General features: G+C 41.5%; 3 protein-coding genes across 8 annotated transcripts; all 3 read right to left on the reverse strand.

Annotated features, from left to right (window-relative positions):
• Positions 1–728: 728 nt before the first annotated feature.
• On the reverse strand, positions 729–9,778 carry LOC108891287 (inner centromere protein). Of its 5 annotated transcripts, XM_051067689.1 has the most exons (22): positions 9,579–9,778; positions 9,033–9,176; positions 8,324–8,472; positions 8,087–8,197; positions 7,244–7,968; positions 7,088–7,130; positions 6,828–6,897; positions 6,599–6,725; positions 6,439–6,478; positions 6,243–6,330; positions 5,991–6,131; positions 5,489–5,506; positions 3,815–3,924; positions 3,585–3,705; positions 3,383–3,490; positions 3,117–3,265; positions 2,860–2,980; positions 2,616–2,702; positions 2,258–2,293; positions 1,996–2,058; positions 1,727–1,880; positions 729–1,226 (listed from the first exon to the last, which is right to left on the reverse strand). In XM_051067689.1, the coding sequence occupies exons 3-22, from the start codon at positions 8,461–8,463 to the stop codon at positions 1,051–1,053; spliced, it is 2,628 nt and encodes an 875-aa protein (XP_050923646.1). In that variant the 5' UTR covers positions 8,464–8,472; positions 9,033–9,176; positions 9,579–9,778; the 3' UTR covers positions 729–1,050. The 5 variants fall into 5 exon arrangements, with proteins under 5 accessions (XP_050923646.1, XP_018543916.1, XP_018543914.1 ...); XM_018688400.2 differs by lacking the exon at positions 9,033–9,176 and having other exon boundaries at positions 2,616–2,699; XM_018688398.2 differs by lacking the exon at positions 9,033–9,176.
• A 907-nt stretch (positions 9,779–10,685) lies between these two features.
• On the reverse strand, positions 10,686–16,816 carry LOC108891288 (protein-glucosylgalactosylhydroxylysine glucosidase). 2 transcript variants are annotated; one of them, XM_018688405.2, is made up of 14 exons: positions 16,293–16,816; positions 15,880–16,107; positions 15,590–15,800; positions 15,071–15,506; positions 14,862–14,981; positions 13,999–14,130; positions 13,809–13,920; positions 13,421–13,493; positions 13,205–13,341; positions 12,977–13,110; positions 12,065–12,160; positions 11,891–11,988; positions 11,564–11,787; positions 10,686–11,090 (listed from the first exon to the last, which is right to left on the reverse strand). In XM_018688405.2, the coding sequence occupies exons 2-14, from the start codon at positions 16,007–16,009 to the stop codon at positions 11,014–11,016; spliced, it is 1,980 nt and encodes a 659-aa protein (XP_018543921.1). In that variant the 5' UTR covers positions 16,010–16,107; positions 16,293–16,816; the 3' UTR covers positions 10,686–11,013. The 2 variants fall into 2 exon arrangements, with proteins under 2 accessions (XP_018543921.1, XP_018543920.1); XM_018688404.2 differs by having other exon boundaries at positions 15,880–16,816.
• Positions 16,817–19,209: 2,393 nt separating this feature from the next.
• LOC108891286 (protein phosphatase 1 regulatory subunit 12C) lies at positions 19,210–24,023 on the reverse strand. The gene is made up of 7 exons (XM_051067688.1): positions 23,900–24,023; positions 23,535–23,751; positions 23,363–23,426; positions 23,172–23,276; positions 21,769–21,819; positions 21,486–21,536; positions 19,210–20,561 (listed from the first exon to the last, which is right to left on the reverse strand). Exons 1-7 carry the CDS (start codon positions 24,021–24,023, stop codon positions 20,475–20,477), a joined length of 699 nt encoding a protein of 232 aa, XP_050923645.1. The 3' UTR covers positions 19,210–20,474.
• Positions 24,024–25,226: the final 1,203 nt, after the last annotated feature.

The following is a 25,226-nucleotide window of genomic DNA, read 5'->3' on the forward strand; positions in this document are numbered from 1 at the left end:
TTGCACCTGTCCCTTTCATCTCACAGTATCTTCCGGCTCATATCTTTCCCCTGCTTCTTTCTTTCAGCTTAAAACGTGGAATATAGTTGAACTTTTCGTAGTTTTTGTTTTTTACCCCAATGGTACAAAAGGTAGCCCAAATAATAACCACCCAAATTATTTTATTCTCGCCCATTTAAGAAAAGTAATTCAATCGGGCGGAAAACCACCCAACCTGGCAACACTGCTAATAGTTAAAGGGCGGGACGGCACCAATAGCCTATTAAATAGCCATGTGCACAGTGCACTGAAGCACACAGATCAGATCAAATTTTATATAGTAATCATCATATTATGTGACAGTATATTAATTAAAATAAAATGTGTAATTAATTCTTAAAGACTGACCGTTGTTTTATGTTAGTTTTAGTTGATCAATGGCAGATGCTTTTCCTTCTGAAGCTTTGTGCAGTGGGACAAATAGCACCTACCATGGGCTTCACCAACATTAGACCTGAGCAGAGTCAAAGTATGAGAATTTGAGTTGTGCAGGGCAAACATTTTCAGCTGCAGGCCCCTCCTGTTACCGACACACCTCAGCCTACAAGATCATATTTTCTTTATGTGTCACCTGCTATCAAACCATTTAAAAGCTGCGACCTGCACAATATGTTGGTGCAATCAACCATTTTAATGCACTGGATAAATCCCAAACATGGGAATCCTATAATTTACAGTCAGTACACACATTAGACAAATCAAAGTTTTTACTGGTCATTTGGCAAAACCTTCAAAAAGTTCAGATCCCACTGTGTTATAATACAAATTCATTTTCAAGTACAAGTGTGAAGCATCAACTTCATCACATGACACACTCATCACTCAAACCCATGATATTTTACATTCTAAACAATATTCCAAAAATATGGATGCCTAAAACCTTTTACACAAATCTTATATTGAAAAAAAAAATCAAAAACATTCAAAAACATAACTTTATTTGAAAAAGAAAACTTTAAAATAAGAACTAAACTTTATACAGCAGTGTATATCTGTATCAGTGTACAGACATTACTTGGTTCCAACTGGAGGTGAGTGCCACACAGCAGAGCTGGTGCGTTTAAAATAGCGAGGCTTGCTCTTGTAAAAGATGTTTTCCAGTTTTGGTGGTTCAATTGCTCCGAAGAAAGAATCAAAATCTGGAGGGTTGAAGTACTGCTTCATGATTATCTGCTGCAGGTTCGGACCTGGGAGGGGGAAAAAATGTAAGTTTTCACTTGAGACTACACAACATGAGAATGAAATCATGCACCATACAACATACAAGCCTGTATGTAACATTCACGAATCTTAAACTGAGATTGAAATAACTCACAATACTATAAGCCCACCAACCGTAGTTACTTCCTTGTTAGTTACATCCTTGATTTCAGATGTGCTTGGCAAAACAAAAACATTGAGACAAGCTGAGAGTGTAACTTCCTGACAGACACTAACATTCTGCAGTGGGGAAATACTACACAGTGCACCACCATCTTCCTCTGTTTTACTACAGTCCCACAAACATAGCTTCAACATGTTGAGAAATCCAAAGCTCAACAGGCCTGAGGGACCTAGATGTAATTGTTAAGCTGTGACTGGACCAGTCGCTGTTTCGACTTTTAGTGAAGTCAATTTAAACCTGGTCTGTTGAGAAACATATTATAAAACCTGATTAATTAACAGTTTGAGAGACTGATCATCATACCCTCTGCCCAGGATGGGATAGGTTTCCTTGGGGCAGACTCATCATCAGTGGAATCGTCACTGTTTTGGTCCATCCCGTAATCCTCTGGATTTTTGGACAGGACCAGAGGTTTGTTGCCGCCCTTTGGAGTGATGGAGTACGACTGAGGTGATTGCTGCAGGGGAGGGATAAAACATACATTATAGAGGCTTTACTCTGACGAGAAATTAATTCTATCATGTTTATTTTAAGATAGAAACTGATTAAAAATTGCACGTTTAAAAAGTTACCTCAATGTCCACAGTCACGTTGAGGCCACCACCTTTTCCTACAGGTGTACTCATCACAGAGCGCTGAAAAGATTACGGAGAGTGGGTAAGTTTGTTTTCACCACTGCTTAACAAACCAGCAGAGATAATAATTAATAACCATTATAAACATTGCCCAAACCAAGCCTTTTTCTTGCCTTAAATGCACAGCTAACATTTTAAAAATCTTTAATTCTATTGTGTCCATCTGTTTATTCAAGGTTTAAGGTGAAAACTGTCTTACCTCGATATCTACAGTCACATTCAGGTTAGCAGCAGCCTTCATCACACAGGGGAAGAGAGGGAGCAAAGAAAGGTTTAGTTATTAACCATTAATATGATTTCCTCCAGTGATCAAATTAGTTTTTACTACAGCAAAATGCAATGTGTGTTTTCTTCTGGGCATATTGTTGTATTTCATTATTTGGAATATTGGGTTAAACAAGCCATTTAGAAACACGTTCAGGTTTTATTTATGGAATAAATCAAATCAAAATTAACTGTATGACCAGATGAAGCGAGAAATATTTCTGTGATTTGGCTGAACAGCCCCTTTAAACACAATCTTTATGTCAACTTATTATCTTCCCTCGCTGGTTTACCTGTTTAGCAGCAGCCTCTTTCTGTTTAGCAGCTTCTCTCTCTTTAGCAGCTTTCTCCTCTGCAGCCAACCTCAGCTGCTCCTCCTGCTGGAACAGAAAACACATGAACAGAGCTGAGCAGCTGTCATCAAACTATGTAACTGCCTCAGCTTGTTATGTGTCATCTGATGTATGTGCACTGTGAAATACATTTTATTTTGGATTGCTAAACCATTCAGTTTGGTTCCAAATTTTAATTTCTTACCTGTTTTCTTTTTTCCTCAAGTGCCTTTCTTTTCTCCTCCAGTTCTCTTCTCTCCTTCTCTCTTGCTGCTCTCTCCAGTTCACGCTGCAGAGCGAGAGCTTTTTCTTTTTCCACTCGCTCCCTGGAAATAAAAAAGACATCAAGTCAGTAAAACAATTTTTTTCTTCCTGTCTTTCTGCAGTGCAGTTTTCAGATTAATACATCTGTACCATGTTCAAAGTAGTTCTTATTGCAGTATTGTCAGAACAATAGACAACCTTTCTGCAGCAGCTTGTCGCTCTCTCTCTCGCTCCTGCTCCCTCTTCAGCTCCAGTGCTTTGCGAGCTTCAGCCATCTTACGAGCTCGCTGCTCCTCCTCCTCAGCCTTCTTCTTGGCCAGTAACTCCTGCTGCCTCTTCTCTTCCTCCTAAGGTTTTAAGAAACACACACAACATGAGAAAAGCCTGACAATGTAAAGATAAGCTAGAGTGTGAACCAAACTAAGTACAGCAACAAATTAATAATATAAAGAGCATTGTCTCACTGCTTGCTGAATCTTCTTCTTCCTCGCCTCTTCTTCCAACCTCTTCTGCTCCAGCTCCTCTTGACGCTTCAGGGCCACTTTCTTCTTGGCCTTCTCCTCTGCCAGTCGCTGCACGAAGAGGCACATTATCAAATATGAGGCAAAGGGGCTAAAACTTCTGAGGTGAACATACAGTCTCAACTTCTCAAACTTTGTTGTGTACCTTATCATTTTTCTCATCAATCTGAGCCATTTTTTGAGCAATCTTCCTCTTCTTCTCCTCCTCCCTCTGGTCTTCTTTGACTTTGGCTTCAAACACTCTTCTCAGCCTCTCATCCCTCTTCCTACAACACAAATGTTAAAAGTTATAATATAAAAGCAAAGATTAGTCCAGTAATTAGTCCACTGTGTCCAGTCAGAGTGGATTAACTCTGAAAGACGTTGAGCATTAACCTTTTAAGTTCCTCCTGTTTCCTTTTCTTCTCCTCCTCCATTTTCTTCATCCGTTCCTCCTCTTGCTCCTGTTTCTTTTTGAGTGCTTCCAGCTTGTGACGCTCTTTGGTCTAGAAAGAGAAAACAAGAAGACTATAAGGTAAAAAGAATTTAGGAAACTTATGTTGCCAGGAAAACAATTCATGATAACACAGTGTAATGGGTGGCAAACATCAAAATAATCCAAAGGGGCAGGTGAAGAGCATTAAAGTGGAAAACAATCACCTCCCAGAATAAACACCAAAGCAAAAATCCATCATAACAGACTTTGTGCTATTTCAGTTGTCTTTGAGAGACCAGTCAAGTTTATGTTCATATTACTGAACACCAGAGACACATGATATCTGGGATATTTCCTGTCCTCTGACCTGTGATTATTGGTCTCTGAACTTCTATGCTGACACTCTCGACAGAACAAATACAGGGTTCCTACCAGGGGACATAAAACTGATTTGTTTCAGTATCTTATTAATTCAATAGACAACAGTGGAAAACAAACACTTACAATTGCATTATTGTTAAGCAGATAGATTTACGAGATATAACTCACATTCCTGTCAGGACTTCCTCATTGTATGTAAAAATACCTCATAGTTAAATAATAGATGTATTACTGATCATCTGTATTTTGAAAGTCACAGAGCTCAGTTAAGACTACAAAGGCAGGAAAACTAGAGGCACAGCATAACCACAAGAGACGCATTATTGCAGTCATATTGTCTCTTGGTCTGGGAGTCCAATATACGAGGGATGACTGAACAGTTCCTGGGTTAAAGTAAAATAAGATGAGTTAAACAGCTCTGGTTACATACATGCAGACACGCAGTTTAGCTCTTTGAGTGAATGCACAGTTTGAAATGAATAACTTTCATGGTGTTTCTGTTTCAGGCAATTGAAAACCGCAAGACTGCACTGTCCAAATGTGGATCTGATCTCATCCAACACCTGCCCTTTTCACCCCCAGACAACTACCTCTTCCCCAAGTAGAAGAGAGAGCTCAGTTGTTGCCATTTTGACAGTGATGATGACATCATTGCTGTTGTGGAAAACACAAGACCTGTTCTACAAATAACCACAGTACTTCTTAAAGCTCTGGGAATTCAAATTAAACTCAAGATGACATTGCTTCTAGTTAAGATGGATTTTTACTTCAGTTTCTATGTCTGATCAAATTATGTTTCAAAGTCAACAAACAGTGAGGTTACCAAAGCCGTTTAGGGTGGTTTGAAGGGATGTTAGGTCATAAAAGATTGTAAAGTATGAGCATTAGTGACCTGTGGGATCAGAGACACCGTCAACTAACAAGTGCAGTTTGGGATGTTGTTAAAATGCATATCCAGCCCCCTTCACACATGGACCCTGCAAAATTGCAGGGTTCAATTAATGAGACAAGTTTTAGTTGTTTACATGTGGGTCTGTCTCCTGTACATAAAAAGTGTAGCACAGTTTTATTCTACACAACAAAATGGGAATGGAGACAAAATGTCTGAACATTTACATTTAAATGTGGACGTGTGAAAGAGGCTTAAATCTAAAGGTACGTGCTAAATGAAGAGACATTTAAGTTGCACAGTGGGATATTAAACACCATCAATTGCCCACAAACAACACACAGTGCTTCAGTATTACACTTACCACTATACCAATACTCAACTGAGGAGGGGAGAGAAAAAAAATCCATAAGAGGATCATATATTTTGACAGCTCAACAAATCATATTTTTTTAAATCTAAGGTCATGCATTTTATCAAATGCAATAATTTCAAATTTAATTGTAATTAATTGTGACATTTCTCCTTGTTTGTTTGTGCTGTTGCAAACTATAAAACATTCTAAAAACAAACATAAGATCATGGTTTTAGGAATGCACAAAACTGAAATTATAAGATATCTGATAAGCAGTAATTCCCATGCTTATGCAGGGACAACATTACTTACTTAAATTCATAGCAATACCACGTCTGTTTTTGGCCAGTGGAGTTAGGTTAGTAAGTACTTTCTGCTGTGTAATCAACAATTATGAGCTCAAATTCAAAACCCTACAACAATATAAACAGAGTTGAAGGATACAGTTTTACCATAAACCAGCTCTGGAAAGTTACAACTGTGTTTTTGCTTTGCTAAGTGTTTAACTTACTTTAGGATCAGCCCTTACTGGGGTGGTGTGTTTAATGAAGGACTTGATAACACCTGTGCGGCCGAGTGAATTCGGAGTCATCATTAGCATCTGATTCTTCTGCACAGTGTGGAGGAAAGTTCTCATGTTGGGCCTGATCGCCTGTGTATTAAAAACAAAGGAGAGTAAGTTCTAAAACTTTACTATGTGGTTACTTCTTACTTCATTCATTCATATACACATTTCCCACTTTGTAACATTAATGCATCTTACACTCTGACTTTTCTTGGGAGGAGAGAACCTCTTTGTTGGACTTTCCTCTACAGTATCCGGTGCTTTACGTTTGGTACTACGCCGTGACCTGGAGATACAGAAAAAACATTCTTAAAGATACAACACCCCCTTCAGGAAATCAAATAATATCCAGCAAGCGCACACGCACACACACACACACACGCACAGCACTCACCTGCGAACTGACTGGGAAGTGCGCTGCTTGTCAGTTACAACTGAAACACAAATACAAACATGTATTTAGCACGCGTGACATTTTGGTACAAAACTGTCAGATACATTAACTCAAATTTAATCAAACAAGAGCTAGTTAATAAAATGAAGAGTCCCCATACCTGCTCTCTTGTCTGGAGTGCTGACCTTCTGTTCACTGGTATACAACGATGGGGGCGCCAGTTTGGGAGAGTTTGCAGCCACAGAGCGTGTAACTCGTCCGACAGATGGATGCACCCTCTGCTTAATCTGGGTACACATTTGTTTGATACAAATAATGTAAAACAAAATCATCAACTCATCAATCAATGCAGAATAAAATTAATCTCAGTTTTAATAGATAAACCATACCTCTGGAGTTTCCTTAGATTCCTCCTCTGCAGCATTATCCTCTGTGTCTGGAGTTACAGCTTCAAACACGCTACAGCAATGACACAAGACACACTTTAAAATAAAAGAACACTGAATTCATGATGAGTCACATGTAGCTCAGAGTACACAGAAAAATTTATCACCCACTGCTACAAATACCTTTAACATCTGATTGTTCTTTCTCATAGAGGCGACAATGCACTTATTAATGCAAAGAAACATTTTAAGTCATTACTCACTCGTCTTTATCCTCTTCCTCTGCAGTGTTGATGCAAGAATCCTCTGCAATCATAAAAAATATACAGTTATAACACATGGCTTAATAACAATATTACTTAATTTGCAAATGTTTTGCATTTTATGTACTTATAAACCACATGTGGCTCATTTCTCACCACTAATGTTGCTGCTACATGAAGAGTTGCCCATGCGAACTGCCTTCCTCTTCAGCATCGAGCGACGAGATGCGCGGCGAACAGACTCCTGTGTCATACTGTGTCGCAGACCAGCCAGCGAGTGACGTAGCTTTAGGGAGCACCGCACGGAGCTCCGTCGTGAGCTTTGAGCGGCTCCGGCTATTGCAATCTTAGCAGCTGTGCGGCCAGGAGAGGGCTCTGGCTTTACAACAAGCTCAGCGGACCTGCGGTCTGCTGAGGAGATGCTGACGATGACCTCAGGTGAGGGTATCTTGGGTGGAGACTGGGAAGTGCTGCGTTTGTCAGACTTGACTTCTGCAGTGTTCACCTTCTCAGCAGAGAAGCGGCCAGCTGATGAGAGGCCAACATCAACCTTGGGTGAGGGTGGAGACCCAGTAGTGCTACATGCGTTGTCAGGCTCAACTTCTGCATTGTTCACCATGTTATTTTTGTCCACCTCTTCTTCCTCTACCAGCTCTGGCTTCCTGTTCTGCACCTCTTCACTTTCACAGCTGCCACGAGGAGAGTGGCTCCCCTCCTCCAACACCTCTGGCTTAGTCTGTTTGTTTTTGCGGGTGGTGCGTTTAGGTTGTGTGGCGGTGCTGGCTTCAGAGGTGGAAGCCTCGGGAATGGATTCTTCAGCAATGAAGTTCAGTGATTTGACAGAAGAGCCACGAAGGTTACTGCGCTTTCCCTTTGAAAACCTGGACAGGAAGGGGAAATTTATTTAGAATTAAAAAGGCACAACATGTTCAAAATTGCTCAGGTTTGGAGAAATTTGAAAATTTAGTCTCTACTACAACTGCAGTAAAAGCAACAAACCTTCGCCTTGTTTGATTTTCTTCCTGACGCCCCACAGATACACGCTTTCTGCGACTATTCTTCTTCTGTGATGGTGTTTTTGGCATTAATTCTGGCTCAGCATTAAAATCCCTGAAACAGAAGAATTTGCTTCATCAGTTAAACCCTAAAAACAACTCTAGAGAAGAACTGCACAAAACAACTGTGGACGGAAACCTTATTATTCAATTGATTTTAAGGGCATTACGTCAAACCTACCTTGAGAACATGCGGTTGGCTTCTTGTTGGATCTCTTCAAGCCAAACCACATGGACATTATCAATGTCACTGATGAATTCTTGCACTTTGCCATCAAACATTTGCATGAGGGAACGTACGGATGACAGTACGGAGTTCATGGTGATGGCCTGGGGTAAAGATTGAGAATTAAAATCAGGACAAGCTGGGACAGGATCTCAGATGGCAGTTGAAGCATCACCTGAGGAACTTTGGTTGTTTTTCCATTTTGTTTAAGTGTTAACATTTGTTTTGTCTTATTTTAACTTTTCGCTAAGCCTTTTTGAAACCTCCTGTACTTAACCCACTAAACAGCAACCCATATGACCGTTGAAATTTTATCTACTATTAAAGCTACACTGCAATATATTAATGAAACATAACTTTGTCTATTTAGTCAATTATACATGCGTATGAAAGGGATCCTGAAGTATAAGGGACACAACTGTGGCTCATCTATAGTAACAGTGTTACAAGGATAACTAACTAGGTTATCATCACTCACACAGTTAACAAACAAACAACAAACAATCAAAATGTCTCTGAAAATAACCGCCGATTCTGGGGAAAATGTTGCCTAAAAACGTCTTAACTCTGCAGACAGCTGTGCAGAACTATAAGTAATACTCTTTGCATAATATCAATAAACATATTTACAGAGTACACTGACAAGTAGTGAGAAACTGCATACTTCCTGCAGTCAGTCCTGCGCATCAGTTGTATGTGTCTCAGTATTTCTGGTTGTCATTTGTTTATTTTTTCAGTCTTGCACCGGCAGATCCATTTTGCAGTGTTTTTGTCTTTGTCTGTATGGTCGGTGCATGCGTAATGTCCTCTGCTTCCGCGGACAGACCGGAGAGGTGGGTAGCCATTTGAAAACATTGAGGTAGACAACAACATAGTTGTCTTTAGCACTGACACATCGTATTAGAATAAAAACTTTAACTGTAGCCCAACATAAACCCGAGCGTTTTATTTCACACACTGAATAAGCTAACTTACGCGTTACCCAGGTAACAAGTTAGCTTAAGTAGCATTAAACACCCAGTTCAACAAGAATGAAACACCAAAAACACCAAACCAAAATAATGTGCTATATTAAGACGGTGACAGTTACTGGGAAACACCATACATTAATTTAAGTAAGTGGAATATTAAGTTTTTAATTTGTCTGCAGTTAAAAGGCTGTCGGTACGATATTAGCTAGCTAACACTAATGTCGTCTTTAAATAACTACCTTTGATGTCCAAGTTTCCGAGAAAGAAATCCAATGGTCGCTGCTCCGTTAATTTTAAAACCAATATTTATCGCATACTGACGTGAAAATAAATGTGCTAAAGTAAAGGAACGTCCACTTCGTTCCACGGCTCATGTGTAAACGTCCTGGACGGTAACAGTACTACCTCCGCTCACCCGCTGAAACCGTTTAACTGGTTCAAAACCTCACCGACCAATCCCGAGGCTCAGTGCACAGAGGGGCTGTTCGATTTGTTTATTAATATTATCCGAGAGGGCGGAGCCTGTCGTTTGGATGAATAGCGAGGAGTGTTGCGGTGTGAGGAAACGTTCGGCACGTGAAAACAAATCGTGCGAACCCAACGGAATGTCTGGGCGGAGTTACGGTGCTGCCAAGATTTAAATCAACCAATTGATGTCTGGCAGGATCTGCTCCTCCCCGCCCACACAACTCAAATACTCTCATGTCTGTCGAGACTTTAACCCCTGTTTTTCTGCAATAATATCACAAAACACTGATAAATATGGTTTTAATAAACCGTAAATCATAAACATGGCTTGGTTTTTTGTTTTTTTGTGAGCGAATTTAAATGCGATGACCTCTTTTTGTCCTTTGTCCCATCCTCTCCTGCAGAACTGTTGCTGCTTCTCCAGAAAATCAAATCTACAAGATGCTTGAAGACATCAATTATACAACAAAGGCCTTAGTGATCCAGCTCCAAGGTAAGATAAACACCTTTTACCTGTACTGTACGATGGACTTGAGAGCTCAACGCTGAAATGTAAAAAAAAACAATGTAAATAGACGAAGCACGAGCAAATTAGAAAAACAGTTTCACCAATTTAACAACATATGATCAGCATTTGGAAAAAATGCTGCAAAGTGACACAACCAAATACAGAAATGAGCTGCAAAAACCAGAATTTGGTTATGTTTTCACACTTTGCAGTATGTTTTCTAAATGCTGTGCATTATCAGTGTTGTGGATGTTTTCTTAATCTTCTTGTTCTTTATCTGTTCACATGTGTTTTCTCAGTGCCACAGTTGTATTGTTTACATTCCTGTGACAAAGCCACAGAGGATGAGGACGAAGGAGGAGAATCAAGGTTTGCACCGAGAGTAAAGAGATTTATTTGAATTCCATTTACAATACAGTATAATTGATTTACAGTTTTGTAACATGGTATATTACAGAACTAAGTATCTTTTTGTAATATGTAAATAAATCACAAGAAATGATCGTAGACCATTGTTTTGTAAATTTGAATCTAGCCAAACTGTCACAAATCATGTTGCTCTTTTTAACTGAATTCCATACATTTTGTCCATGGTCAGGTCAGTGTCAGCATACAACATAACAGCAGCGAAGATATGAAATAACTTGCTCAACATATCATGAGTAAATTGAATTATAAGGAGGGTCATGGATCCTGTTTCAGATGGGCCAGCAGGAAGACGTCGGAGTCAGTTTACAAACACACCCCGGCCCTCGAGGAAAAGTTACTGGGTGCCCTGAAAATATAGATATAGATGAGTAAATTCATAATCATCCTTATGTCTTCTTTATAACAAAGCTGCCATCAAGACTTGGTGCAACATTTGGACTGTTGATCAGACAAAACAAAACAAATGAAAGTGATGTGGTAAAACACAACTTTACAAGGAACAAGCTCAGTATAAACTGAGTTGAGACAGGGTCGCTCTTCATACTCCTCATATTCCTTATACTCAGCAGTTGTTCACTTTGCCTGGTTGCTTAATTCAGCCTTGATTGCACCTTTTCTTATGTCACTAATGCTCTTGCTATGACCTCATGTACTACTGTTGTCATTTCATCACTGTTTTGCCCTTGGGCTGTAGTTCAGGAGATGAATGTTGTTTTAAATTATTAATGTACAAACCTTCATATTTATTGCAAGAATAAACATTTTTCTAAGAACCTGAAATAAGCTGCTGTCATCGTACATCCTGGCTCTATGTGTTACCTGGTATGAGAGGGATTTTAGTTCCTGATGTTTTCAGGACAACCTGTAGATCACGGGGCTTAATGTTTGCATCTCTTCTTCCCTGTTCCCTCAGTATGATACAGACTTCATCTTTCCTCAGCAGCCAGTCCATCTGACTGCCCAGATAATTCACACCACGGATGCAGAGCTCAGAAATGTTGTTGGGAAGAAGCGGGGAAAAGGCCAGGCATTCCTTCTCCACTCTATACAAAACACAGGGTGGCAAACTTTGTATCACTGTGTGCATGTTGTGTACAGACTGATGTGTGTTTTTACTGTGTGTGCATGGGAAGATTTATGACTGACCTGAAGCCAGTGTAACCAAACAGCACAGCTTGCAGGAATCCTCCCATACCCGTGAGAAAGTTGACTGCACCAGAGCCATCTGATGATTCACTCCACACCTGTGAGAACAGGTAGTCAGGACTCAGTAAAGAGACGTGTATTAGTGTGATGTGGGTGTGAGAGTTGGAGGGATACCTGGAACGGGCCCTGGATGTTGCTGAAGCACTTCTCGAGTAAACGCTGAGCTCTCTCAGCCTCCCCCAGCTCCAGCCAGCCAATGGCAAACATACCCTGACAGTGGAAAGATGTGAGGGAGAGAAGTTACGGCAACAACAGGCTTTTTCCTCAGTGCAAAGTGACACTGTAAAACATAGCTGATTACATTCACCACAAGTAATAAGTCACCAACTTTTGATAGAGGACAGTGAACAAGTACATTTACTCAAGAACTATACTTGAGTACAATTTTGAGGCATTTTAAGTTACTTCATACTTCATACTACGCATAATTTCATGGTTTTACTACATTTATCTGTAGTTTATGTATTAGTTATTTATCAGCTGGAGATACTTTACAAATTTGATTCAACACACAAATTCAGAGATGAACTTATAAAATAAAATGCAGCCTCCCTCCACCAGCTACATCTCTAAAATCAGTGATAATAATCAGATATTATACCATTTAACACTGATGCGAAGCATTCTGCTGTGAAACAGGTGTGTTTTCTTTTTGACTCTCTGAAGCAACACGAGTATGTAACTATGAAACTGTGGCCTCTGGTGTCAGTTATGGTAATGGTTACTGCTAAATCATAGTAGAAATGACTAATAAAGTCAATTAACTAACTGGGTATCAGTTACAGGGCAATATATAGCTAGTTTGCCTCTATAAGCTACTGTATAGAAGAGTGCTGAATTGTGCAAGGGTGTGTCTTATTGAACTTTTAATTTGAAAGAGGAAGAAACATGTCATTCCTTCTTTCAAATGTCACATAACATAATTTTAAGTACATTTTCTTACTATTTCTTACTCTCTCAAACATTCAACTAGAATTAACAACAGCTTCAGTTTTGTGCCCACCATTAAAACAAACTGTGTCTTACCCACGTCATTGCCGGACCATGAGGGTCTGTTACAGGCTCGTATGCCTCTAGATCATTCCTTCTGATCTCTGGAGTCATTGACAATCCAAGAGGATAACCCAGCATCACTGTGTCTGCCTGCTTCACTGGATGACCTGTAAGAGGTTAGAAAATAGTCTAACGTCATGTCATGAGCGCTTTATTTTTCAAATGTGGGTCAAAGTCAGAAAGACAGGTACAAAAATTTACCTTTAATATAGCCGTCATACTCAGGATGATACTGGGATTCCTGGTCAAAAGGTATCTTGAGGTGTTCGGCCACTTCCTGCCATTCCTTCTGCACAGGATGTTGGAGGAGATTGGCCAACTCTACAGCAAACTGAAGACTGACAGATGAAAGATGTTTTGTATTATTGGTATTCACATGATTATATGCACTACAGGGAAATATTCAAATACTAGTACCTGAATTTGGCCACTGTGTTTGTGTACACTGAGTTGTTGACATTGTAATAATACTCATCGGGTGGCATGACACCTGAGTGGCACAGAGGAGAAATGCTTCTTTATATTTCAATTTTAAAAACAAGTTAATAAAGAAAAATAGACATAAAAACAAAGCAAAATATCTGACATTAATGTAGCAATATTCAAAAAATAAAATAATGAAGTGGATTAAAAAAACAAAACAAAACAAAAAAAAAATTCAGTAACACCGGACAGATCATATGTTTTTGTGCTGGTAAATAAGTCAGATGTCTTTAGTTTTGCTTTTATTAAAGAATTAGCCTGATAACCGTGTAAAGCTAAATAAATTCAGTATCATTACTGTCTTTCTAATAATGGTCTTTACCCAGGAGGTGATATTTCTGGTCCTCAGGGTTCCATGTTGCTCTAGAAACCCAGTAATCAGCCACACCATATATCACCTCGCTGCCCCGTCCCTCTCTGAATACGGACAGATCCTGAAACAAAGAGCTCAGTTAATGACATCACACAGGGTGAAAACAATATGATGGTGAACAGGGATAAAGGAGGGATACCTCACTGAGGTAGAGATAGTGTTGGAAGGCCAGAGTGACGTCTCCGTTGATGTGGATCTCTTGTTGTCCGTAAATGTCCTCTGGACACACCTCCCTCCCTGACACAGCACTCTCCCATGGGAACTTCAGTCCCTGCAAAGATAGAATCTTTTCTTTAGAAGACTCAGACACAGTTTTATTGTTGTTTGTAAAATGTAGGTCCACACACACACACACACACACACACACACACACACACACACACACATAAAGGCTTAACAGTCTGAGTATGAAACTAGAACAGTGACATTAAAATATTGACACTCAAGATAAAATTTGGCATTGAAAACAACCTGAATTGAAAGAGAAAACACTGGCACTGAAATATTCATACTGGACAAAGTTGTATTGGCACTGAAACAAGTTTAACTGAAAAATCAAACACAGGCATCAAAAGAAAGACAGTTTTACAATCTTATGTTTTTTTTTCAATGTTTTTTTTTTTTTTTTTTTTTGTAATTTGACCCAAAACAAAATATCAAATACTTCTCTGTAGATCACATGTTTCTTACCCCTTCCCTTCACACCAAAACTGAAAACCACTGATATCAAAAAAAATTGTAGTTAGAGAAGAAAAAATCTGCAGATCTTCACTGAGAATTAGGATTGTAAAACAGTTCTTTTTTGATGCCTGTGTTTTATTTTTCAGTGCCAATACAACTTTTTCCAGTACAAATATTTCAATGCCAGTGTTCCCTTTTTCAGTTCAGGTCTTGTTTTCGATGCCATGTCACTGTCCTAACTCTATATCTGAGCCTTAAAATATACTGACATTGATATGTCCACCATCTAACATCAAATAAAAATGCTTTTGTTCATTATACCTTGTAGCCTTGCTTCTGGGCGTTGTCTTTTGCTCCGTCTATAGTCCCCACCCTGTACTCCAGCACAGCTCGAGCTAACTTGGGATAGAAAAGGGCGATTCCAGGATACATCCAGATGTCCTGTCACAGGAAGGTAAAGTCACTGTGTGAAATATTAATCATACAACAAAAAAGGCAGACATGTAGGCATTTACCGCCACCAGCCTTACCTGGTCCCAGAAAACATGGCCCCAGTAGTCCTGACCATCCCCTCCATTAGACAGCCCACCTGGACTTACTCCACCAAAAGAGCTGGAGGTGTCATGTATGGAGGGGAAGGCGCTGAGGAGGTAGAACATGCAGCCGATCAGAGCCTTGCAGAGGCTCTCCGACCCGGCCACCTCCACCTTGCTCTGCAGCCACAGCTCTTTCCAGGCCTTCTCGTGAGATGGACGCAGGTTACCGGTTGCCATCAAGTTCAGGCCCTCGTCGAAACTGGCCTCAGCGGAATCTGAGCTGTTGGCCACGATCAGGATGAAGCCCCAGCGAGCCTGGCTCTGCTCTGGGAGCAGCGTCAGGGTCGAAGGTACAGGGGTCCAGATGAGGTGAACTGTGGGGCAGGAGCCGCCGGGGTACTCAGCTGTATTCGTCTGTCCTTGGATGTGCCTGAGGGAGTGGGGGAAGTTAAATGATGTGTAAGACCACACTCTTACCATACAGCAAAAATGACGTGTTTTTGTTGACCGTACCTGCCTCCTTTGTAATCAGGACGAGACTCAAAAACAATGTCTTTACTCTGAGGCGTGAATGAAGTGACCAGTTTTACAGTAATGGGGTCCTTTGATGCCACCTGCCGCACCAACAAAACCTCCATCACCATCAGGTTGGGGTAGTATCGATGTGAATACAAAGACTGGGAGGCAGTTACTCCGGCTGAGCTCAGAGTGTGTGTAAAAACACCTGGACAGGAAGATGAAATCAGATCAGCAACAGAGCAGGTTTCGGCCTCCGAAAGGCAGGTGCACTGTGGGGAGATTACCTGTGTGCGTGTCCAGACTGTAGCTGTGTTGGGCAGGTTCCTCTAACTCAACTTTAACAGCCAGAGGACAGGGGACATCTGCTCGGTGACAGCGCCCACCCTCCCCGTTGTACACGCCGCCCATGTGCATGATGCCGTTGTACACCCTCCAGCCCAGGAGCCCGTTGGCCAGCGGGGGGAGGAAGCGGAGGTCACTGGGCAGAGTGTCGGTGGAGAAGATGTACAGGTCTGAATCACAGGACATGACGAGGGGGAGGGAGGGTGGGGGGTGATTGAACGATTATCTTACTCACTGTCTGGTGTAAAAACTGACGGCAGTCTTTTATTTGAACTAATATACTCCTTTACTCTTATTATGAACAGTTACACGCTATATTTTTGCAACATTTTACATCATAACTTGAATTTTTTACTGTGGAACGACGCACACACTCTTCACAGGCTCCTGAGAGGAAAGTCTATTTGTAGTTCATGTACTTTGACACTTCTGTGTTAGAAAACATGGTCAAATATCATCTGAAGACGCTGTGCAGATCGCTGTAGTGAATGAAAAACGAGCCACTCACTGAGCAGAAACACAAGAAAAAAAATCAGAAAAACTCAGGGATTGGAGCAAAATCTTTTCCTTATTAATTTAGCACTGAACTGTTGGAGGCCTGCATAAACATCCAGCATAGCACTACAGAGGGAATGTTTCACTCTCACGTGAACAGGAAGAAGCATCTGTTTCTGCAACAAAGAGAAATGCTGGAACAACCAAAGTGAAAAGAAAAAAAAACCTGCAGAGGTTCCCAAACCGCTTTCTCTTTACAGTTTTAGCCTACGAAACAGCAACTTATGTTCTCTGCTTCGTGTTAAGAGTTCATGTCTGCTCAAGGCAAAAAGTTGTAGACAAAGTGAGTCCAAGTTAGTCCAGTGTAGGAGGAGGAGGAGGAGGAGGCGGCCTTGCCAGCTCTGAGCTGCACAGAAAACCTGGACCTGGTTCTTGGTGTGCTGAAAAACATGGCATGGATTTAATGTAAAGGATGAGGCAGCATCTGTGTGAACCTGGCTGGATCAACAGGTCGGACACCACCTCACACTGAACATGTTCATTAGATATAATTGAGATGTCAGGTGCACTAATCACATAACGTTAAGTGTTGGCTCCAGCTTTAAGAGAAACCTCCTCACATTATTAATACACTCATTTTTTAACAGTTTAAACTGTGAAGTCTTGTTACAGGCTGTAATGGCTGCCACCTTATGCTTACATATTTACAATTAAAACACCAGGATCACTTGGCAGAGGCTGTAAAAATACTCTCCAGGTCACAGTAAGAGTGCTTACATTTTCATCCTATCTATTCCGAGAAGTATCACGTCACTCTCTCCAAACTAAATCATGTCATCTCTCCTCCTCTGTTCACCGGTCGCTCCATAAATTCCCTCACCTTTTTAGATCTTATTTTACTCCTCACAAAACAAATCTACACAATGATTTGAGACAAAGTCAATATTCTCTTTTACATCTCTTCTTATTCTCAGGTTTTTTTCACAATTAATTTTATACGAGTGATATTTCTTTTATGTTATTCTACTGAAATCTGTTTTTAATATCATTAATCTTTTATTATTACTACCATAAATGGGGTTGCAGACATTTTTTAATTTAATATATTTAATTATTAACTCTTCAGCTGTCATTTCTCTGCGGTTGTTCTCCAATAAAGGTGTCAAATGTCAAAGAAATACTTTTTAAACAAAACTTAATAAAGACAGAGGCCTGTTAAGAGAGAGAGTGGGTCCGGTGATCTTTCTGTGGGCGCCCCAAAATGCAAAAATCCACAAAACATTGTGTCCAGAGCCCCAGAAACAGCGTCCATGTGCTGCTGTACTGTAGTCAGGTTTGTTGTGTTTCTGTTTGTTTTGTTTCAATAATGTGATTACATTAAAAATGTAGTTAAGGTGCACTCCACCAATTTTGCCCACAGACATCAGGGAGAGTATCAACAGCTATATGTTTTCTTTCCATGTCAGAGTTTGAAACATGATGACCTTGAACAGGCACAGAGGCTTTAATGGACTACTGTTTAGCTGCATTAAAGGAACTTTATCATCTAGAGTTTGTTAGGTGACTGACTCACAGGAAGGGTATATCAGGATATCTCAGCCTCTGCAGCTTTGATTTTCACCCTTTTTTGTTAATCTTTCTCTTGTGCATCCCTGAGCTGTATTGCAATGCTACACCAATCACTGGAGTTCCCCTTTGAAGGATATGAATTGTAGGCAAAATATCAACAGAAATATTACAACTAAATTTACAGGGCCTGAAGATTAGGCAAAAAGCCGTAACCTGGAGCCTGCTGGGGCCCTGAGGATCTTTGCCCTGTTGGGTTGCCATGGTTACATGAGTATTGCCTGAGGTTTGTTTTGGTGTTCACAGAAGCACATCATTTCTCACTTATTGCAAGTTTTTTTCCTGAAAACCAGTCAGTCAGTAAAGAAAACAAAAGCTGAAATGGCGAGGACACATTTTCACCTCCACTGTAGCATTACATTAGTTGCACCTCTTGGTGGCGCTGAGGAGCTGTTTGTGCAGCATCTGGCATCATGCCGGGGGTCAGAGCCACAAACCCTGGGAAAAGCAGTGCTTTGTCCATATAAGGCTGCAATCCATCCGCTTCCCTCTTCCTCCCTAGCTCCCTTCCCCTGTCTTTCTCAGACCTGAGGGATATTTACAGAGAGAGTGCCTCGGCCAGCCTGCCCTTCCTTATTAGGAGCTCAGCTTGTTGTCAGTACTTCTATCCTGCAGGACAGTGGTCCATCTCTCTGCTCTCAGATGAGACAAACAGACAGATGACTGGTGTTAACTTCACTCTAGTGCAACAGCCTACTGGACGCTCATCCAGCACATGTAGTGACACTCATTTCTATCACGTCAGTCCAACCACTCATGATGTGCCGTCCACTTGGGAGCAGCAGTAAATTAATGTTACAGTCCAAACATACTGTAAATACATCTGTTTCAGCCTGTTTCTTCTGTTAGAGCTCACGGTGTGTGAGCGTTGCAGTGCTGCAGCTGTTCCTTTTTTTCCCTCTCCCTCCCCTGTGATGCAGGACATCTGGCTACCAGAATACAGATACAACAGACACTGTATGAAGAGATGATACAAGCACAGTGTGGATGAAACAGGAAAAAACCAAACCATTGGAAGATCACACAAGCGAACGGCACATTACTAAGAAGCCAGGAATCTGAGAAAGACTCAGTGGTGAGGATGGGTGCGACATTAGGGCACATCTAATTTGGTGCCATACCTACTGTGTACATAATGACCAGGCAGTCGCTACAAACACACTTTTTTTTATTAGGGTGCAGACATCCATTTAATATATTAGAAAACCAACATGTGAAGAAAGGCTACATGGAATTTTACTTCAAAAGGGTATTATTCAAGACTAATATTTATACACATGTATTATACATAACCATGCTCCCTTGCAAGAGAGGAACTGACGATGAAAAACTATGAAAATAATATCTTTATCAATGGTAATAATTAAAACCATTCATAGCATATAGGCTTTGACAGAACAGCAATTTTTAATAACTGTGCAATGACCTTTGACCTTCAGCTATGGATAACTTCTCCCTCCACTTACTAAGTGAGAAGGCGCTGCTCTGAAAAGTAAAAATCGTCTTGTCTGGAGGACAGGCAAAGCCTCGCAGATCTTTTACTGCTTTGCAGAGAGTAAAGTGCTGCGGTCGACTGACCTGGTTACGCGGTCATTTTTAAGAGCATGGAGTGTGTCTGTGGTCACAAAAAATTAAAATGTCATGTGGGGAAGTGCATAGGTGGAGAGGTAGGTGGGTTCAAACACTTGCATGTGGAAACAAAACAACCCAACAGAGCTTCATGGACATTTCTCCGCCACCCCCCGCCCCCTCCCTCGTGTTGTCGGGACGTTGTTGAATGTAAAGACGGAGCCTGAAATGTGTTTCAGAGCTGACTTTTAAAAGAATACACCAAAACCTTTACTGCTTGACAACACATTAGATTTGGACTGTGAGTCGGGTAAATTTGTGAGTGTGTGACGTGAGTGTGTTCACAAAAAAAAATAAATACTAAGTGGGAGCTTTTAAGGCCCAAGCTGCCTTGTGCCCTCAGTGGAATGTGCATTGAGGAAGTATGTGATGCACGCATAGGAATGTGTGTGCATGTTCGGGTTCCCCTGATGCACGGTCGTAGTAGATGTCGTGTTCTTTCGTGTGTTGCACCAGCCGTCGGGCATTTTGGGCTGTCGTCAAGTCTTGTGTTGCTACTGTCAGAGCCTCTGACTGAAGCCACAGGGGCCGTCATGCCATCGGTCTTCCTGTGACTGATGGGCATTAAGGCACACAAAAGCCACTCCAGCTGTTCGCAGAGAGGCATCACAATCCAAAGTCGAGCTGTGGTGTTCGTGTACGTAGGACATTCTGCTGCTTCTCTCCCCCCTCTCGCTCTTTGGCACTGGGAGGAATGTGTGGAAGGAGGGATGGGTGGATGGAGGGAGGGGAAAGGGGAGGGGGTTCCCTGCTCTTCTTGTGTCTCTCTCTCTCTCTCGCTCCTCGTCTATTTGGAGAGTTTGCTGATGACACGGATCAGTGCTCCATTTTCATCTTTAAGACGCTGGTTGTCTGCTCTCAGGTCAACCAGAACCTGGTGGTAAAAATGAAGCTCATTACAACAAATCAGAAAATATAAAACCAGATTCCATTTCATTATATGGTTAAGTTAAGTTAAGATCATATATAATAGGCCTGTTGTTAATTACACCTGTGCTTTTTTTTGCTATGATATATATGCGCTGAAAAAGACCTATTAATCAATCATTAAAAAGGCAGATATTAATATTAATGCATTAAAAGTGAGTTAATAGAATAAAAAGGAAGCAGGGTAGCTAATTAATCTCGTATTAAACACATACGGTCAAGTGAATAGTTTCAAACCATGAGGACAGTGATCATTTGCTGTAATTCTCTCATAAGTTTAACAAGAGCTGTTTTATACATATATTTGGTTGAAACGTGGACAAATAAAGCACACACATTTACTCTGTTACCCCAAGTTGCTCTTTCTACAGAGCCTCAACCTGAACTAATAAACAGCACAGAATTTTTAATACAAATTTTATTAATACTTGCTAGCTGGTTCCCTTCATACAGAGTCACGCTAGCTGTCTCCCCCTGTTTCCAGTCTTGATGCTAAGCTAACCTACTGCTGGCTACAGCTAGGTACTTACTGTACAGACATAATAGTATCAATCTTTTCATCTAAAACTCTGCAAGAAGAGGAATAGAAGCATGTCCCCTAAAATACTGAACTATTCCTTTAAGGGAAAATGACTTTTATTCTTTATTTATCAATGGAAAGGTTGGGCTGTTGGGCAGGTAAAACAAACATGTATTAATTTGATAAACAACCCAATGAAGCTATGAGAAGTAACACACACTGTGTATAACAGCTCTCTACAGTGTGCCTTCACCACAGTGCTGAACTGCACAAGCTAAAGCCAAGCTAATCAAGCAGGAGCATGCAAAGTGTCTGTGGCCATGATAAGATTCGTTCTGAACATCTCCTCACCTTAAGCTCCTCCTCCAGCTCTGCCATTCGCCGCTCCAACATCCTCCGGTCCTGATGCCAGGGAAACGTGCCACAGGGTAGTGGGGGGTGGGGGGTGGGGGAGGAGTGGGGCAAGACAGGAAGTGATGTAGAGAAGAAGGAGGACCACCGAATTTGAGTGAAAACAGGTGAGAAAGTGGTTCGAGTGGGAGGAGAGAGGAGAGAGCGTCAACAGACAGCAGGAGTGGCAGTAGTGAGGCAGATGAAGCTACCAAAAAAAACATCATCAGCAGAGAAGCATTACCTTTCTCTCCAGCTCCAGCAGGGCTGAACAGTCGCTGAAGCGCTCCTGTCTCTGTCAGATACAAAAAACTAACAATGTTATCACCATCACAACAGCAGGTCTATGTGATCACTAGAGGGCCTGTGTCCAAGAAGGCATTTTGGATATCAAAGTTACAACCTGTGATATGGATGTCTGTTCTGTTAAATTCTATTTCTAATTAAAGTGAGACTATGCAACATTTGCTCAACAACCACTGCATCCACAAAGACATGATAATAGTAAAACATAATAGTGATGGTAGCACATGGAGTCAGAAAAATATCAGTTACAGTGAATTATCTGTTTGCTAACATTAACAACCATCACTAGTCATACCAGACCAGACTGTAGAGGCAAAATCTCTGATGATGCTGAACCCAGCCTGATGTGTTTTATTTCATATTAATATAGTTTTTTCATTTACAAGGGACAAAAGTGGCATTTCTTCTTGCAAAAGTTACATAGTCTCACTTTAACCTCTCAAGTCAGCAGCTTTAAAGACATCTTCAGGTCATCTGACACAAAAAACATGGCTGTGTCAAATCAGCAACTGTTCGCTATACACACATTATATAAGGAATTCTACTTTAAAGGACAAACTGGACACCACTCAGTTCATTCCTTTATTAGGCAGCTCTCTGACTTGGCCTTTTATTCCTTGTCTGCACAAGGCATCATGGTAGTTAGCTCTCAGTTCTGGACCATTGATTGTACACTATTTTTCATGGTGCACTGTGGGGCCATTTGGGGTTTAAACAGGGAATAATAATTCTCAGTAGACAACACAAATAAATTTAAAATGTGGTTAATAATGATTGAATTCGCATCTATGACTGATGTATCCTGCTGAGGTTCAGTGTTACTTCTTGTTTTACTTTGTGACAAAACCCCTGAAATGTTTAAATGACCTGCTGAAATGTGGCGTAACAGGAGCTCAAGTAGAGGACAAGTCATTAAGTCAGTGAACTGGCTCAGTAATGTCAGTTACTGGCTCAGCTTTGCAAACATTAGCTAACATTAGCCATCATAAGCTTCTAGAGCATGGAAGGCAAAACCCCTGATTGCACTGATGAGTATGGGCGCACTGTATTATAAATTCATTTAACTTTTCATTTGTAAGAGGATGGTTGGATTACTTCTTTCAAAAGTTCCATATTTCACGTCAGACAACTTTGATTAAAAGGGTTTGGTAGTCTGACGAGTGATAGCCAACTGAACTGAACACAGAAACAGGGAATCCATGAAAACAGATGGCACACAATGACAGAGCCTTTCAATTACCGGTTTTACCACTTTGAAATGCTTCCCTTTGTCTTTTCATTGGGGGGGGGGGGGTAACAATAACAGTTTGTGTTCAACTTAGTGTGCGTCTGTGTCGTCACCTGTGTGGCCTTTTCCAGGTCCAGCCTAGTCTGGCTGACAATCCTCTGAGTGTCCTGCAGCTGAGACTGGAGCTGGCTGTTTTCTCTGGAGACCTCCTCAAATAACTGACACACACAAACACAAACACACAGTAAATAACTGGGACAAACAAACAATTTGTGCGACCTCAATATCAGCCCTGTCTGCCGACCTTTTTAAAATCCTTGGTCTCAGACTCTCCTCCCTGGGTACAGTCGTTACAGGATACATCTGACCTGAGTGGACGAGGAGAGCAGAGGTCAGAGATACAGCTATCACAGAGGCTGAGGCTGACAGAAGGAAGATAGGGTGAAAATCAAATAGGCCACAGGTCAGATTCATACCTGGTACTCAAGTGTTGGTCTGTCTGTAAACAGAGAGGACAAACAAGCAAGTTATGCTGTTGCCTTAGGTTACAGTTCACTGTGACCACAAGTAAATACACACAAATGAAGACACACAGACACACACCTGTGGATCCAGGCCCACTGCCTGAGAACTCCTCCTCTCCACTGGGGTCATTGTCATCACTCTGCAGGTGACACAGACAGGGGCAACATGCTCTTGTAAAACTCAGAAGTCGAGTCGAGTTACAACATCGCCCGTTTTGTTTTTCCAACTGCTGACTCTGTCTTTTCTTGTTTGCATGGTCTGTTATCCATCCTTAATCAGTTTTCCAGAAAAAAAAAAAGATGTCTGTGGTGTTTACCTCCCCGGTCCTCTGTGCCTTCCTTCTGGCCCGAGCTTGTCTCCTCTCCCTGCGCTCCCTGGCCCATCGCTCGGTCTCGCTCTCCCCGTGCTGGCCTCAACATCTGGAACGAAGCCAGCCGCATGTTGTTTAACACCGAATCAAATATTTCAACAAACACTGCGCTGTTATGCGTCTTGTTGGGGAAAAGGGGAAGCGATGGTACGTACCTCTCCTGTCAGAAGCCTGAGGCCGTGGAGTGCCAGCGGGCTGCGTGAGACCCAGCAGGTCCGACTTCTGCAGGCTGGCAATGCGAGACCTCCAGCTCACTTCCTGTAAACACAGTATCCCCCTGCTATGTGATGTCACATGACACTATATAAGCGCAGCCAACACAGGGCTATAACTCAGAAATATGGCTCTCACCCCCTCCTCTCCCTTCTTCGGTTTTGCTTCCTTCTTTTCTCCTTCTCTTCCTCTTCCTTCTTTTCTCTCCCTTTGTTGTCCATCTTCATGGTTTTCATCGTCTTCTCCGCTTCCTGCAGATCGGTTAGTGTCACCCCTTCACATGAAGAGAGACAACACCGTCTTATGTACCAGGCCTTCAAACGGTGCTAGAAAGCTCTGTCTTCCTCTCATGAAGTGGGTGGTGTTTGTACCTGAGTGGAGCGGCGGGACTGCCGTGCGTGTCGGGAGCGAGCCTTCCTCTGCGCCTCTGCTTCTTCATCCCGCACTGGTGTAAGATAGGATCTGCACAAGTCAAGTCAAAACTTTAAGCCACAAAGTGCCGTCATCAGGCTCACATTAAAAACAAAAATCATCCCTGCGATAAAACACGAGAAAACAGCCTGAGACTCACTTGCGCCTCTGCTTGGTCTCCTGTTCGCCTGCGGTTGTGCCCTGAAAGTTGAGGTGGTAACGGCAGACTGATCCTTCTTTTCTGTCTGTTCCTGAGGAAGTCTTTGGGAGAAAAGATAAGAGGCAGTCATCTGATCTTTCAGATAAGTGTGGAAAAATGTTCTAGGCAAATTAACATACAGTACAGTGTACAAGAAATGAAATACCTCTGTCCAAGACGCTATTAAGGCGGCTGAGTCCGGCAGAGCTTGTTCCTGTGCTAGCTGAGGTCACGGTGGGGTCATCCAGTCTCTTTCCATAAGATGAGCTAGAAAACGAGACAAAACCCATCAGAAACACAAAGGAATCCCTCACAGCCGCGCACACACGGACACACACACAATTAGTACTCACTGCTGGGGGAATGTAATAAGCTGTGACACAGCAAAAACAATCACACACAAACAGGGGAGCAAACAAATACGAGAGACAAGCAGTGAGCAGCATGACT

This window comes from Lates calcarifer, unplaced genomic scaffold, assembly GCF_001640805.2.
Source record: "Lates calcarifer isolate ASB-BC8 unplaced genomic scaffold, TLL_Latcal_v3 _unitig_1916_quiver_1930, whole genome shotgun sequence".
Lineage (NCBI taxonomy): Eukaryota > Metazoa > Chordata > Actinopteri > Centropomidae > Lates > Lates calcarifer.

Excerpts from the sequence above, each read along its gene's own strand:
- LOC108891287 (XM_018688398.2), bottom strand. The coding sequence starts at position 8,463 with ATGAACTCCGTACTGTCATCCGTACGTTCCCTCATGCAAATGTTTGAT. Across the intron at positions 6,479-6,598 it reads CACTCCAGACAAGAGAGCAG|TTGTAACTGACAAGCAGCGC; the intron begins GTATGGGGACTC and ends TTTGTGTTTCAG. Across the intron at positions 3,706-3,814 it reads AAACAGGAGGAACTTAAAAG|GAAGAGGGATGAGAGGCTGA; the intron begins GTTAATGCTCAA and ends TTTGTGTTGTAG.
- LOC108891288 (XM_018688404.2), bottom strand. The coding sequence starts at position 16,123 with ATGTCCTGTGATTCAGACCTGTACATCTTCTCCACCGACACTCTGCCC. Across the intron at positions 15,801-15,879 it reads CAGTCTGGACACGCACACAG|GTGTTTTTACACACACTCTG; the intron begins GTAATCTCCCCA and ends CTTCCTGTCCAG. Across the intron at positions 14,982-15,070 it reads GCCATGTTTTCTGGGACCAG|GACATCTGGATGTATCCTGG; the intron begins GTAAGGCTGGTG and ends TTCCTGTGACAG.
- LOC108891286 (XM_051067688.1), bottom strand. The coding sequence starts at position 24,023 with ATGCGGCTGGCTTCGTTCCAGATGTTGAGGCCAGCACGGGGAGAGCGA. Across the intron at positions 23,427-23,534 it reads GACCAACACTTGAGTACCAG|GTCAGATGTATCCTGTAACG; the intron begins GTATGAATCTGA and ends TCGTCCACTCAG. Across the intron at positions 21,537-21,768 it reads TGCTGGAGCTGGAGAGAAAG|GACCGGAGGATGTTGGAGCG; the intron begins GTAATGCTTCTC and ends CCCTGGCATCAG.